Source organism: Cheilinus undulatus, linkage group 2 (genome assembly GCF_018320785.1).
Source record: "Cheilinus undulatus linkage group 2, ASM1832078v1, whole genome shotgun sequence".
NCBI classification, from domain to species: domain Eukaryota; kingdom Metazoa; phylum Chordata; class Actinopteri; order Labriformes; family Labridae; genus Cheilinus; species Cheilinus undulatus.
The window spans coordinates 40,710,070-40,726,940 of record NC_054866.1 but is presented as its reverse complement, the minus strand read 5'-3'; the positions used below and the strand labels follow the sequence as shown (position 1 = coordinate 40,726,940).

The 16,871-nt window shown below is 39.5% G+C and overlaps 1 protein-coding gene across 1 annotated transcript in view; it reads right to left on the bottom strand.

The window, feature by feature from the left end:
- Positions 1–1,155: 1,155 nt before the first annotated feature.
- Positions 1,156–16,871, bottom strand: part of b3glcta (beta 3-glucosyltransferase a) — a 134,211-nt gene continuing 118,495 nt past the window's right edge. Inside the window, exons 12-15 of the mRNA XM_041812761.1 lie at positions 11,456–11,555; positions 9,169–9,288; positions 8,204–8,348; positions 1,156–1,768 (exon numbers count right to left, since the gene is read on the bottom strand). Coding sequence (XP_041668695.1) covers positions 1,601–1,768; positions 8,204–8,348; positions 9,169–9,288; positions 11,456–11,555 — 533 coding nt within the window. The 3' untranslated portion in view covers positions 1,156–1,600. The remainder of the gene's footprint in view (positions 1,769–8,203; positions 8,349–9,168; positions 9,289–11,455; positions 11,556–16,871) is intronic.

Here is a 16,871-nt window from a genome sequence, read left to right as displayed (position 1 = left end):
TGTGGAAAAGGTTATAAAAAGCCATTTCCAAGGCTTTGGGACTCCAGTGAACCCGATCAGAGCCATTATCCACAAATGGAGAAAACTGGGAACAATAGCGAACCTTTCCTAGGAGATGATGGCCAACCAAAATTACTCCTAGAGCGCAACTACAACTCATCCAGAAGGTCAAAAAAGAATGCAGAATGACATCCAAAGAACTGCAGGCCTCACTGGCCTCAGTTAAGGTCAGAGGTCATGACTCAACCATGAGAAAGACACTGGGCAAAAATGGCATCGATGGGAGAGTTCCAAGGCCAAAACCACTGCTGACAAAAAAGAACACAAGGGCTCATCTCTCATTTGCCAAGAAAAATCTTGATAATTCCCAGGACTTATTAGAAATATTCTGTGGACAGACGAGACAAAAGTTTAACATTTTGGAAGGTGTGCGGCCCATTACATTTGGCGTAAAAATAACAGCATTCGTTAAAAGGACATCATACCAGCAGTCAAACATGGTGGTGGTGGTGTGATGGTCTGGGGCTGCTTTGCTGCTTCAGGACCTGGACGACTTGCTGTGATTGATGGAACAATGAACTCTGCTGTCTACCAGAAAATCGTGAAGGCCAACGTCCGGCCATCAGTTCATGCCCTCAAGCTCAAGTGCTCTTGGGTTATGCAGCAGGACAACGACATGAAATATACCAGCAAATCCACCTCTGAATGGCTTAAGAAAAATAAAATTAAGGTTTTGGAGTGGCCAAGGCAGGGTCTGGTTTTAAATCCAATTGAGATTGGTGTGATCTTAAACAGACAGTTCATGCTGGAAAACTCTCCAATACGGCTGAGTTAAAACTGCGAAGAAGAGTGGGCCAAAATTCCTCCACACCAATGCAAAAGACTCATCACCAGTTATCAAAAATGCTTGATTTCAGTTATTGCTGCCAAGGGTGGCACAGCCAGTTATTAGGTTCAGTGGACAATTACTTTTTCATATAGGGCCAGATAGGTTTGGACTTCTTCCCCCCTTAAAAAATTGAATAATTATTCAGACACTGCATTTATTATTTACTTAGGTTGTCTTTGTGAAATGTAAAAATTGGTTTGATGATCCAAAACATTTAAGTGTGATAAATATACAAAAAACTCAGGAATCAGAAAGGGAGCAAATACTTTTTCACGGTACTGTAATTCATACAAGGCTGATCTACACTTTCCCTTAAAAGGCCCCCCGTGAAGAAGCAAAGCCAGATAGTTTCAAATATTCATAATTTTATGTCAAAATAGAGCGCATTGTACAGCATTAGTGATGCTTTTTTTAAAGTTATAGTACCTCCCAAAGATTATTAATATGATATAAATATACACATATTACATCCACAATTCAAAAAAACACGACCTCAACATGCAGCTCAGTCAAACTCCCACATATTAAGTCATGGATTCACACACACACTGTCCCTCTTTGAACAGTTCAACATCAACAATACAAAAACATTTACAGCTGTGAAGGAAAACTGATCACTTCCATGACTTCATAACACAGACACCCGCTCTCACACTCACGCTCTCTGTACATACATATATGTTCATACAGGCCTCAGTTTGCTTAAAAATCCTATAACTCCGTCTTAGCGCTCTTAGTAAGTCCATCTGAAGTTTTGGCCATGGGGTCGTCCTTCAGCCATTTGTTGAAAACAGCGACGGGGTCGATATTCCAGTGTTTATGGAAAGAAATGGGCACCTGGTGAGCTAAAAAGTCTCTGGAATAGTCCTCAGGGCGGGCCTGAAAGGTAAGATTAAGTACAGTAATTTATATTTAGAAGCAGTCACAGGAGAGTGCATGCAAGTGTTGCAAAAAGCAAGAGTCAAAGTGTGAGAGTTAAAGCTTATAATGCATCACATACTGGAAAAGCAATCCTCTGAATATTTCATGTTCTCCAGATTTTCTCAACCACACCTCAGTATTTGAATTATGTGCCATCTCCTTGTGTACTTGATTGGCTGATGCTTAAAATGTAGTCTAAAACAACTGATCTAGTCGACCTCTGTGGTCCTGAACACTGGTGCTGCACTCTCCCTCTCATAGAGGTTGTTTCACTTATCTCAGCTTATTAGCCCTTCTTTGATTGACACTCCATTTAATCTTCTGTAGGAGGCGATAAATCAAAACATTTTTCACTGGCGGCACTGCGACATGTAAGAGTATGAGAGGCACAGCTGTAAATAACAGCTGCTTCAGTTCAGTTGGCTTATTCAACGTCAAACTGGTTTTATTTCAGGCAAATATATTTCAGGTTTATCCCTTATTCCTAAAATGGACCATATTCATATAAGCTGTTTAAAGGAATTACAAAAGTAAGATCACATTTACGCTGTTACACTTAACACATAATGTCAGGTATTAATGCAAAATGAACTATTCAATTCACCTGCTTTAAATCTGCTATACAGAGCATTCAGAAAGTATTCTGACCCCCTCCACTTTTTTCAGTTTTCTTATATTAAAGCCTGATGCTACAGTCAATTCAGTTATTTTTTCTCCTGGTCTACACTCAGAACCCCATCATGACAAAGTGAAAACAGAATTTTAGATTTGTTTTGGAACTTCATGAAAAAGAAAATCCTGAAATCTCACACTGACATAGTTATTCAAACCTGTTGCAAAACACTATCTCAGGTTCTTCTCATTTCTATGGTTGCTGAGATGTTTCTACACCTTGATTGGAGTCTACCTGTACTAAAGTAAATTGATTAGGCATGATTTGGAAAGACACACATCTCTCTACAGAAGGCGTCAAAGCTGACAATGCATATCAGAGCAAAAACAAAGCTAGGAGGTCAGTGAAAATGCCTGCAGAGCTCAGACTCAGAGACAGAATTGTTGCAAGGTACAGGTGTGGGGAGGCTAGAAAAAAATCCCAAGAGCACAGTGGCCTCTGTAATTCTTAAATGGAAGAAGTTTTGCACAACCAGGACACTTCTGAGGGTGACCAAACTGAGCAATCAGGGGAGAAGGGCCTCAGTAAGAGGTGACCAAGTACATGTTGGTCACTCTGAGCTCCAGAAACCCTGCGTGGAGATGGGACAATGTTCCAGAAGGATAACCATCACTGTAGCCCTCCACTGATCTGGGTTTTATGACAGAGTGGCAAGAGACAAAGGCAAAACACATGAAAGCACACTTCGAGTTTGCAGAAAAGCACCTGAAGGACTCTAATAAGATTGAACTGATTGAAGTAAAGCATGGTGGTGGCAGCAGCATGCTGTGGGTCTGTTTTTTCAGCAGCAGGGACTGCTAGCATGTAAATTCCACCATGACCTTAGTCGAAAAAAAGACAAAAGATGATGAGTAGAGAGGCCACCTACTTTGCTTACTTCTTGTTTAGAATTGATGAACCCATTCATTAAAAAACACTAAATACATCCATGAGGTGTATTTAGCCTAAACCACTGTTTTTGTTTCATGAATGAACTTCAGATAATGAGGGCGAAAAGTTGGTAAAAGTGAATATTCCTTCCTTGTTTGTGCTACAAAGTATACTTGCAGAGTTCACCATGACTCAACTAGGAGTAATCCAACAGCTTTTCCCCCTTAGTAGTTCAGAAAATACACCTAATGGAGTTTTTTTTAAAATCATCTTTAAATCAGACAATATGTAGAGTACATATCATCTTAAATTTTCAAATCTTCAAATTAGCATCCCTCTCTTTCTTAAAGTTTGGCCATCATTATTGAAATAAAAAAATACAAGACATACATTGTTAAACTTGATGATTTATGATGTACAGCGCTTAACAAATTTATTAGACCACCTGTCATAAAAACGAGTAAACATAAATATTTCAGAAATCTTTCAAAAACTTGTTTAAAACTAAAAACGTTATGGTTATTTATTTGGCAAATAATAAACTGAAACAACTAAATAGTCCTTTTTCACACATAATAACCAAAAAATGTAATATTTTGTATGGCCTCCTTTGGCCTTAATAACAGCTTGCATTCTTGCTGGCATTGTTTTTATGTACTTTTCCACAGTCTCTTTTGTTATTGAGTTCCAAATAGTTTCTAGCTGTTCTCACAGACTTGCTTTAGATGAAACTTTTGTGCGATCAATCTTTGAATCTACTAAATCCCAAATTTGTTCAATAGGATTCAAATCCGGACTTTGACTTGGCCAGTCCATCAGTTCCAGTACTCCAGATTCCTTTTTCTTGCTCAAATAGTCTCTGCACAGCTTTGAAGTATGCTTGGGGTCATTGTCTTGTTGGTATATGAACCCACGACCAATCAGATTCAGTCCAGAAGGGATTCCATGATGTACTAAGATGTTGTGGTAGACATTTTTGTTCATGATACCGTCGATTTTCACTCATTTGTCCACGCCATATCCACAAATGGAACCCCATATCATAACGGAATCTCCACTGTGTTTCACTGTGGGTGCAATGCATCTGGCATCAAAACATTCTCCAGCTTTTCTGCAGACATAAACACGACGATGCTGACCGAAGAGTTCAAACTTGGACTCGTCCATCCAGAGTACCTTCTTCCAGTCATCAACAGTCCAGTGTTTGTGCTCCCTTGCAAATCTGAGGCGTTTCTGGATGTTTGCAGGCCTCAATAATGGCTTCTTAGCAGCTATTCCTCCCTTAAGCCTTGTTCCGTCAGTCGTCTGCTTATGGTCATTCTGGAGACTTTCTCAGACTCTGATCTAGAAGCATTCATCTCTGCCTGAGGATCAGCAGTGGTCTTCCTTCTGTCTCAAGTACTTCAGATCTTGAGGTGTCTGACATCTGCTTCAGTTAATTTTGGTTTCCTGCCTCTTCCTTGGCGCATTTTCTAAGTACCAGTCTCGGCAATTGACTCCAAAGCATACTTGACCACACTGTGAGAACATTTTATGTCTTTCCCTATTTGTGTCAGAGACCATCCAGCATCATGAAGTGCTTTAATGCGGACTCTTTCATTTTTAGTCAGCTCTCCACATTTTACCATTTGGAACAGGAATGAGGAATTTCAAACTGAATTCACATTCAAGTGCTTTACTATTTTTTCAGTTTTTTTGTACATCAGTAAATTTGAAAATTCATGGATAACAATAAAAGTTATATTTTAGCATTAAAAATATCATTTAGGTTTAAGAGCTTCTACATATTGGTGTATTAACCATTGCAGAAACATTAAAAAATGATTTTGGTAATTACCAATGCTGTTTATTTAGGGCAGCTATGGCATCAACCTTACTTTGGGTGGTGGTCTAATAAATTTGTTAAGCACTGTATATCGGTACACCAGTCATCCACCTGGGATGCCTCTGTTGTTCGCCAGTTTCTTTCAGTGACTTTTTGTGCAGTTCCCTTTTGTTCTGTGTTTATTTTTTCTTAAACACAGTACCTCAAATGTGAGTGGGATTTTTATCCTTAGTATGTTTCAAACATTTCTGTAGGTCAACCCAGAACAACTTAAAGGGGCAGCCCCTCTAAATTACAACAACTGACACTATTCTTACCACAATTTCTCAAACATTTCTTATGAAAAAACATGTAATATTCTCCCATCCATACTTTCACCCAGCAAGGAAGCAGGTTGATTTCTATTGTTGTTCGGGAATCTTCATTCTTCATTTATTGAGGTGGGCGAGTCACATGTTGATGCAAGCTAGGGCAACAGAACAATCAATAAACTTGGTCTATTACATGTGAGGCACAAAACATAAATGAGGTAGAGAACAGCAGCGTCCAGAAGCTGCTCATACTTCATTATCAACTCACTGCACTGTAAAAATATGAACCTATGATTGTGTAGAGGTGCATATACACATTTCCATGATGCTGTCAAACTATAAATGCAAATAAAATGTCTTTCTTTGAGCAACCTTATGATTCCTGGCACAGCCCACTGTCTGCCTAAACATTAGCTATATTCATATTAATGGGACTACAGCTTCTAATTCTTAAATAAATATCACCTAAATGTCTCGGTTTATCGGTTTGACAACCCTGAAGAACCCACTTCTAATGGACACCAAATCCTCCGTTCAAGGTAATTAAACAGCTTTGATTGATAGCGCTGTAATCTCACTGAAGAGCAATTTAACCTTCACATCTCAGTCACCATCTTCACTTGTTCACTGACAGAAACATCTGTATGTTCTCCCCATGAGAATTACCATTACCATCCATAACGATAACATCTTTATGATCCATCCAATCAGACGTGAATGTGGCATGAGAGTGGATTACATCATGTCAGCAGAAAAAAGAAACTCATGTAACAGCGGGTTATGCAGTCTCCCATCGTGGGTCTTTTTGCTCTATGGAAGATAATGTGACTGTCAGAAATTCTAATTACCTCTGACTGAATACATTCTCTGTTATAATTGGCTTTTCAAACTCAGAAGCTTCTTATTATGAAATCTAACATGCCGCACAGAGACTGCACATATGTGTGGATGTGCAGAGGGCCTGCAGGCTATGAGGAGACAGGGATACGAGATAACATTGTTCAGTGCTGGGATAAAGACATGAAATGGGTTATATATGCAGAGACTGAGTCAGTGCATGTGAACACTTTACAGCTTTTATGCCAACCTTCTGTCCATCATGTTGGCTGCAATACCTTTATTTGTGATGGTTTTTCTGGATCTAAAATAAATCCAAAAAACTGTTTTCTTTTCTTAATGCAAACTTGTCACAAATTAGTCTGAAAGAAGCCTATAGATAGCAATAGCTTGATCAGGCTAAATAAAAACAGTGTGAGGCAAGGCTATTATGCAAATGCCTCCATTCAGTAGGTAGATTATGAGCATGAAAAATGAGAAAGCACTGATCATTCATTTTGAATAATTCCTATTATTCACCATGATAATTTCAGACTCTTGCTCTGTGCTGTTTCTCATGCTGATAGAGGTAGTTTATTTATTTTCATCATGCAATTTTCCTTTTTTCACATTGAGGACATTTTGAACATCATAATGCATGCATATTGCTTCAAAATACTGGTCATCTGTCTCATGAACTACTTATAATCGGTATGGCATTGGACCTGAAAAAACAATATTAGCCAACCTCTAATCTGGGCACTGCAATTTTACTCCATTCTTCTTTGTAAAACACCCAAAGCTCAGTCAGGTTGCATGGAGATCAGGTGTGAACAGCCCTGTTCAAGTCCAGCCACAAATTCTCTATTGGATTGAGGTCTGGGCTTTCCAGAACATTCACCTTGTTTTCTTTAAACCATTTCTGTGTAGCTGTCACTGTATGCTTTCTCTTACAGACTGAATAAGATTTTCTAATATTTTGCCGCATTCATTTTACCCTCTACCTTTACAAGCCTTCCAGGGACGGCTGCTGAGAAGCATCCCCACAGCATGATGCGGCCACCACCGTGCTTCACAGTGGGGATGTTGTGTTTGTGGCGTTGTGCAGTGTTTGGTGTCAGCCAAACAAAGCGTCTTGTCTGATGGGCAAAAGCACAATTTTTGTCTGATTAGGCCAAAAAATTCTTCCACTTAACCATGGAGTCTCCCACATGCATTTTGTTGAACTGTAGTTAAGATACGATAAATACGACAATAAAAGTGTTCTTCGACAGTGGCTTTTTCTTTGCCACTCTACCTTAAAGCTTTGACTGGTGAAGAACCCAGGCAACAGCTGTTATATGCAGTCTCTCCCATCTCAGCTGCTGAGGCTTGTAACTCCTTCAGAGCAGTCTTGGTTTCTTAAAGGCCTCTCTCTCCTTGACCTAGTCGAGGCAGATTTATATATTCCTTCACTCAGCTTGTTATTAAAGCAATCTTAGATTTAATTGGATATTGGGTTGTATTTTGTTTATCTGCTTTGCAGGCTTTCTTGTGCTTTTCATTTTTTGGCTTGTTGTTCTGTCTGTTTTTCCAAGTTATGATGAATTTGGAGAACAGAAATATTTGATCTTTAATCTTGCAAGCTACACTAACAACTTCCACCAATAAAATAAGGAAATAAAACTTCGAAAAGCTGGAAAGCCCTGGTGTGCAGGGTCTCTTAACATCGGGTTTTTCATGATGCGTTGTGGACTTGCAGTGAGATAAAAATCAGTACGATTAGCATAGTAATTTTTCCAGTAAACCAAGAAACTAAATTCTTAGTATCCTTTGGTAAGAGAAAGTTTTGATGTTGATTTATACAGAAAAACAAAATTCACAGAAAGAGTAGTGTGCTGTTTGAGTGAGAAAACAACCTGGTGGAAGAGCGGACTGTGTGTGACTGGGAGTCCCAGAGCATTGAGGCACATTCCCAGCACCATGTCATCTGGAGCGTCGTTGCTGTAGCACTTGCAGCCGCTGTCAAGAAGACGGACCACAGCCTCCCTGCTGAACACCATCCTGCAGAAACACAACACAGCTGATTTAGCTTAAATTCAAAAGCAAGTGTTAAAAGTGACCAGAAAATATAATGTTCTTTTTTCAGCTGTCATCTTTAAGTTCATGCTTATCGTATTAACTCTGAGTAAAGTGTGACTGCGAGTCACGCTGAGAGGGAGATGATGTTTTCTGTGATCAGCTTCAAACAACAATGAAATGGCAACTCTTTGAAAATAACACTTAGGAAAAAATAACCTTAAGCTGCCAAAAGAAATCATTTATTGCCACTCAGAGCAGTTTTTAGCAGATATCCCTTTTGAGAAAAATGGCAGTTGCATCGCTGTAAAGTGTCATAGTAACTGAAGGGTCCCTAAATAGAGTTTCTCAGACAGCTCAGTCACAGATTTATCTTTAGTGCAGCTTTCCTCCTGCACTGACAGCTGACATTTTGCTTACTGCCCACTTTCATTTAAATGCAATAAGAGAGCTTTCAAAACAGGCTCTTGTGGAACTGCAATTACTTTTATATATGTTTTGATGCCATGAAAAAACATTTTTATGATGCAGTATGAGTATAAAGGACTGGCTGTCTTTTCTTATCAACTGATGTCGTCTGTTTACTGTATTTTCTGCTGATTTATTCCATATTTTATGGACTATCTTTACTGTTACGAAGCCTGCAAACCTAAATTTCCCTCAGGGAGGGAACACACTTGAGCTGAATGGAAATGGTTTATCTGTAAATTACAGATTATAGGTTTTCCATTACAGATTCATACTCCCACTGCTACCCCTGTATCTTCTATCGCTATTCCCACAGCATCAAAAGGCTGAAACTCACCCCCCGCCTCCTGTGATGTAGCTGTAGCCGCCTTGGCTCAGGCCGTATCCATACCTCTCTCCTAAACACACGGGTTCAGAGGGGTCGTAACAGCTCAGCAGCACATGCAGTCTGGGGAGGCTGAGGATAGAAGAGATCAAACTCATCTCACACACTTATCATCTTCACACACACAAGAAAGTGTCCATTTGAAGGCTGGAATAACTGTTATCCCTGCAGCGCTATCACACATCAGGAGGATTCAAAATCTTCAGTTCAATCTGACAGATGTAAAGAGAGGCCAGATGAACCTCAATTTATGTACTGGGCTCTTTCAGATCTCCAGTTGAAGGTAATATCTTCTGAGAATGTTTTTATAGCTGTTAGACAGAATCTCACAGAAGTGAATACAAGCCAGTCCAACTATAGAAGAGTTCAAAGTCTGACAGGGTTGTGTGTAGCATTATGTATTGAAAATCTGTGAAAGCCCCCCCACCATTGTTAAATCATGAATTAACTGTGATTAACCATATTTTGGGGAAATTTTACCTCAATTTCATTAGCCACACTCAGGCCTGATTACTGCCACACCTGTTTAATCAAGAAGTCCTTTAAATAGAACCTGTCTGACAGAGTGAAGTAGGCGAAAAGATCTCAAATAGAAACACATCACGCTGTATTCCAAGAGTTCAAGAACAGATGAGAAACAAAGTCACAGCATCTATCAGAAAGGGTCACAAAGACATTTCAGAGGCTTTGGGGCTCCAATGAACCCCTGTGAGAGTCATCATTCACAAATGGAGAAACTTAAAACTGTAGTGAACCTTTCCAGGAGTGGCCTAAATGATGAATCATCCAGAACGTAACAAAAGAACACAAAACAACATCTAAAGACCTGCTGTCCTCACCTGACTTCGTTAAGATCAGTGTTCATGATTCAACAATAAGAAAGAGACTGGGCAAAGATGGCATCCATGGGAGAGTTCCAAGGTGAAAACAAATACAGACTGAAAAGATTACAAAGGCTTGACTCACATTTGACAAAAAACATCCTGATGATCCCAAAGAAATATTCTGTGGACTGACGAGACAAAAGATGAACTTTCTGGAAGATGTGTGTCCCATCACACATTGCATTAATTAATTATATTAATGCTACTTCTCCCTCACTGGCCAATTAAAATCAAGAAGGGACAGGACCCCTAATTATGGTGGCAGAGAAACCAATCAGACTAGTCTTTTTAAAGGTAAAGGTTCCTGGTCTACAGCTACTTCCAGTGTCAGGACAGGATTCTCTTACACTGCTTTCAGGTCTTCTTAGTTCTTTGAATAAAAAAAAAGCAGTATGAAGCACACAGAGCAATTTGAAAACAACATTACTGAAAAGACAGAAGAAAGCATAAGAAAGCTTTTGCAACCTAACAGTAATGAACTGATGTGGTTGTTCAGAAACTGAAGTTGTTAATGCTGACGCTAAACGCTTTTGCTCACTGCCCACTCTCCTTGTATTTATAAGAATGACCACGGGGGGTAACAGTCCATATCTCCGCTATGTATTATGCATGCCTAAATTTCTCATGTACTTCATGTAATTCATCAGGTGAAGTAGTTTGTGCATTGGAGCTACATCTGCAACAGAACATGGATGCATCATGCCTATACTTATTTATGTAATGAATTCTTTAATAACTGACAACCTTTTCCTGGAGAGACAGTGCTGGCCACACTGTGATCTATGTGCTGTTTATAAGAATCTATTTATTATAATATACTGTTTAGAGAGGGTTTACAGTGAAGATACAGATGATTCATAGAGACAAAGACGAGCAGATCTACCACAGATTTCTCCACCTGCCTGTCATGCTCCATCCTTGACTGCTTTAAGAACCTGATATGTTCTGTATTACTGTGCACAGCCTCCATAAAAGCATGATCCAAGCCCTTGCATGCTTTAATAACTCTCTTTACAGTTTGGAGTGGTTTATTTGAGAATTGGAGATGAACTCCAGCTTCATGATCAAATAAAGTTTTATAACATGTTATTACTTCAAAATGAGGCGGAATGAGGGTGCGTGCTATTTGGATGAGGCTGGAAAGTGAGCTCTATTCACAGGTGGTCACTGGAGATGCATTTGGAGATGCATAACATGTGAAGAGCTGTGTTAAGATCCGTTTGTTTGTGACCAGGACACATCCGAATACAAGGTGAAAACTGCCTGGCAGATTCTTTCCTCTCTAACCAACATCATTATGATTGTATTAAAAGAATGGAAGTAAAAAGGGGATAGAGACAATGACAAAAATGTACCTGATTAGTGTGTCATCGTCCACAACAAGAAGCCACTTGGTGTTTGGGACAGAGCTGCTCAGAAATCTTTGCAGGATGGCGAATGTTTTCCCACAGTGTCCTGCAAATAGAGTCATGTCATCAATAGATGGGCCTGTTAAACTTAATCACATATTGACCTTATGTTGTTTACTCGTTTACAAAGATAAATGACCCTGTTACAGGATGAAAAAACACACTTAGCATAAGCAGGTTTTTCCATGTACACACACACACGCCTGGACACACACATGCAGAAACAGGACAACAGCTGTGTGGCAAAAAGACAAGTCTGCAGTCATAAATTATGCAAATGTTAAAGGATTTCGAGGGCAGTACACCGAGCAACAGTCACAACTCAAAAACAGCAACAGTTCACTAAGGACAGGACGCTAGAATAAAACTGGTTTCTAAGGTTACAACGTAGGTACAAGAGCTCCATTCATTTCGGTTTGTCAACGACAATAGCTGCTTTGGAATAATTATTATCATACTTTAACTGTTTAAAAAAAGACTCACTGGAAGTGGACCATATTATTCTAATCAAACCGTATGAGGCTATCACACCAAACAGATTCATAAATCCATCAAGATCAATACAGTCAGACTTTTTGACCAAAAAAATGACCAAAAAACTCTTTAATGTCAATTTGCAGACTGATTTCTGCAAAGTAATGTCAATTAAATAAAAAAAAATGTCATGTAAAATAAGTGACAGCATGAATATTCACCCCCCTTAAATCAGTGTTTAGTAGATGCACCTTTGGCTGTAATCACAGCTCTGAGTCTGTGTGGACAGGTCTGAATCAGGCTGGCAAATCTAGACAGAGAAATTCTACTCCATTGTTCTTTGCAAAACTGCTAAGAAGCAGTCAGAATAAGACTGTCTTCCAGGATTGTCCAGTATTTTGCCAAATTCATTTTGCCCTCTACTTTTAAAAGCCTTCATGGGCTGGCTGCAGAGAAGCATCCCCACAGCATGATGCTTCCATGACCATGCTTCACAGTTGGGATGGTGAATTTGTGGTGATGTGCAGTTCAAACAAACATAGCATCTTGTCTGAAGGCCAAAAAAAGCACCATTTTGGTCTCATCAGACTTAAGAACTTTCTTCCACTTGATTATGGAGTCCCAACATGCCTTTTGGCAAACTCTGGTCAAGATTTAATTAATATTCTTCAAAGGTGGCTTTCTCTTTGACACTTTCCCATAAAGCTTTGACTGGTGAAGAACCATACCAACGGTTGTTGTATACCAAGTCTCTCCCATCTCAGCTGCTGAAGCTTGTAACTCCTTCAGAGTAGTCACAGGTGTTACACATGTTCCTTCCGTTTCTTGATGATGGATTTTACTGAACTCAGGGGGATGACAACTGCCTTGGATTGTTTTTATCCATCTCCTGACTTAAACTTCTCAATAACCTTGTGTCTGAGTTGCTTCGAGTGTTTTTTTGTCTTCATGGTGTAATGGTAGCCAGGAATACTCCTTAACCAGTGACTGGACCTTCCAGACACAGATGTCTTTATTCTACAATCACTTGAAACACATTCACTGCACTCAGCGATCCCCATTAGACTAATTGTGAGACTACTAGCACCAACTAGCTGAACCTCTGTTGAGTTAACTCAGTCACTTTAAATAAGGTGAATATTTATGCAGTCACTTATTCTACCTTACATATTTTTGTTTTTTTGTGGAAATCTGTTTTCACTTTGACATTAAATAGGTTTGTTGTAATTTTCCTGCCAAAAAAGCCAAATTATATTGACCATGATTGATTTATAAAATTAATAAAAGGGTAAAACATCCAAGAGGGTGTATACTTTTAATAGGCTCTGTATTTTGTAGGTGACATTGAGAAGGTAATAGAAATGTAAACATCACTACTCTACCCAAACTAACAATGGTGAGCATTCTCAGAAGTCATTTATATTTGAGTATTATGAGTTACAAAATGTTTAAAAGGAGCAGTCTGGCATCTCCTTGAGGACCCCCAAAAGCACCTGCAACTGTAGGTGGACACATGATTGATCCAAACAATGACCTTACAATGACAAGGGGCAACAACATGTGTGCAGTCTTTGAAGGTTTGTGTTGCACGGCATTGAATAAATCTTTTCAAAGTGAGGACTCTGGAGCTTTGTGAGCAGGCAGACAGGTGTTGTCGAAAAATTCTGACATCTCAAAGAAATAATAAGGTTTGTTTGGCATGACGGGCCAGGGAGATCAAACTTCCACTGCGGTGTGTTTGACATGAATGCCAGACGGAACAAAATGTTCTGCCAGCTCCTGAAAACAAAAACAGTGATGTGTTAGTACAGAACAAATAAGAAGGAACCCAAAGATATATATCCCCATCAAAATCCAAATATCTGCACAGCATCACGGCTGAGAGCAGCGACGTGGAAATCCCTGGTGGCGAGCATCTCAAAGAATACTGAGGCCCTATTGTTTTATTTATAAGGAACCCTAGGTGTTTTTTTTTCTTAGTATCTGAATATAGAATAAGTAAGGACACCTTGAACTGCTGATAGGAATAACATCTGAAAACACACTTCTTTTTTAAAACAAGAATTGTGGCCTTATTCCTAGTAGGAGGAGGCAAGTGAGTGACATTCAGGGGCTCAGAAAGATGTAGTAATTTCCTATTCCATGTCTCATACAGAAAGAAAAAGACTGAGCAATGCTTTATCCATCCCAAAGCCTCAGAAGTGTTTTCTATCATCAAAAGAGACCTTCCACTACAACATTCACAAAAAAAAAAAAAAAATTACTAAAGTGCTTTCTCTAGGTCTCTGAAGTGTCTTCATCATCAGGTCCTTGTTCTACAAAATGTTGGAAGTAAGTGAAGGCCATGAACATTTTGAGTATTTGACTAAAATATTTAATTCCATTTGTGATTTTAACATTTCAGGGTCTTGCATCAACCTTCCTGTGTGCTCAGGAATCCAAACTGTTCAATGTCTCTTTTTTCTTTAACAGAAATAATTTTGTAAGGCTGCTGTGTTTTCACAAGATTTCAGTAGTAAATGGTAAATGGACTTAAGTTTGTATAGCACCTTTCTAGCTGTCTGACTCCTTTAAAGTGTTCTTTACACCACAGGCCACACTTACCATTCACTCAACATTTACTCATTCATGGTAAAGGCTGCGATGTAAAGTGGCCATCAGTATAAGCAGATCTTATTCATGTGCATTCAGACACCACTGATGAAATACTGGGAGCAATTTGGTGGTTTTGTCCAAGGATATGTCAACATGTGGCTGCAGGAGCTGAGGATCAAACCCCTGACCTTAAAGCTAAAAGAGTAAACTTCATGTCTTAAAAATCTCTGGTTCATTGAAAAAAATGTTTCCAGCCCTGTTTCTAGAATTATCTTATTCAGCTTTCAGTCTATCTAACCATCTATCTCACTAAGATTGTTAACAAGGTCCAGTAGGTCAACTCCCATTACACTGATGTAAGAATGGAAAAAGTTCTCTCTAATGTGGTGAGTAGCTTTATGCAAACTAATGCTGAGCTCTTCACTGATTCAAAATTCACTGCAGATGTGTTGTCAGGCTACGTGTTCTGGTTGTTATTCATTAAATTACCTCAGTAGCATGATTAAAGAATACCAAATAGTCATACAATTTACGATTGCTGTTCCTGATCATTACAAATAATAAACTTGCAAAGCAGATTGGCCAGATTCCATGTCTGTTACCGGACAAATCCATCTTGCAATCTGTTAAGATTGTACCTGGTCTGAATATGGACCTGACCAATCATTGTTACTAAAGGAGAATGAGGCAGTTGCTCCGGCTACAACCTCTGCATGAGTTTTATCCACCAACGAGCTCCAACATTCATAAACTCAGACAAAGCCTGCCTGTAGAGCTTTGGGAACCAGAGGTGAGCATGTCTTTTACTTCATTTTGTTTGTTGCTCTGATTGGCCCATAATGAATGTGAGAGCCAGAGTGTTCATCCAATCACCTTCCGAGAGTTTTTTGAGAAGCTCTACCCTCCCCAAGAGCGTTGAACGGGAGGTTCCTAGATTAAAATCAATAAATCCCAAAGGATGAGTATATTAAACAGTCTATCTGGCATGCCAGGTTAACAAAATACATGGCCTTTTCTTTAACATATTGTGCCAAGGTGCTGTAATAATGAAGAATTTGTAAGAATTTTTTTTTTTTAAATAGCCTATTTATTTTTGGGCTTTTAATGTCTTTATTTAGAGAGGACGACCACTGATAGAGATGGAAATAAGGATGAGAGAGTGGGGGTGGGGCATGAGGGAAAGAGGCTGCTGGCCCGACTTGAACCCGGGCCGCCTGCGTACATGGGGCATGACCTAACCACTAGGCCATCTGCACCCCCATATTGCTGTTTTGGAGAAAACAGTTTCTGTGTGTGTGTGTGGGGGGGGTGGGTGTGTGTGTGGGTGTGTGTGTGTGTGGGGGTGTGTGGGGGTGTGTGTGTGTGTGTGTGTGAGTATATCATGCTGTTATGCAGTGCTGTGCACTATACATCTCTATGAACCCCTAAGACCAGCGTTTATTAAAGAGTTAAATCCTTCCCCTTTTCAGATGAAGATCTAGGTTTATGGAGATTTAGCACTGCTTTAATAAATTAGGGTCCAAATCTTCACATTTCAGCAAAAGTATTTAAATTCTACATTTTGTGTTAAATATATGCACCTTCGTCAAAGTAACTGCTCTCGTTTTCCCTGACCGTCAACTTCACTGGCAGCAGCAGAAATTTGTGGCTCCACAAATTGGATGAGTTATGGACACTGCAGGATTTGGGGAAATCTAGCTGTCTGCCTGAGATTGCATTAAACCATGTTTATCAGTAACATACAATCATGTGTCTTCTACATGACCATAAATATCTGTCAGCCCATTTACATTGTCTTTTGTTAAAATTCGCCACTAATGCAGTGCTGTTGACTGAGGTCATGGATAAACAACGTTTTTCTTAAAACAATGTTGATAACATACAAACTTGTGTCCTCTACATCAGTGTTTCCCAACCATTTTTCCTTGGAGCCCCCTTACACGTAACCAAGAAAAGCAGTCCCCCCGAGACCCAAGAGAGAAGAAAAAGTGACACACTGCTGCCAAAATCAACACAGATTTTATTTGTTTCACTTACAAAACCATAAAGGCCTATGCATTGTTTTCTAATCAAAAGACCTGTATATAAACTGTTTAATGACTGCTATATCATGGTTCTAGTCAATATTTTCAAATCTAATATTGGCAGCCTCAGAGCAGACAAAGCCTCGTGCCCCCCAAAGATCCTTGGTGCCCGTGCCCCCCCCCCCCCCCCCCGGGGGGTCCCAGACCACAGGTTAGTGCTCTACTTGACCATAGATAAAAGTTTGTCTTTCAGTTGACTTTAGGTAAGT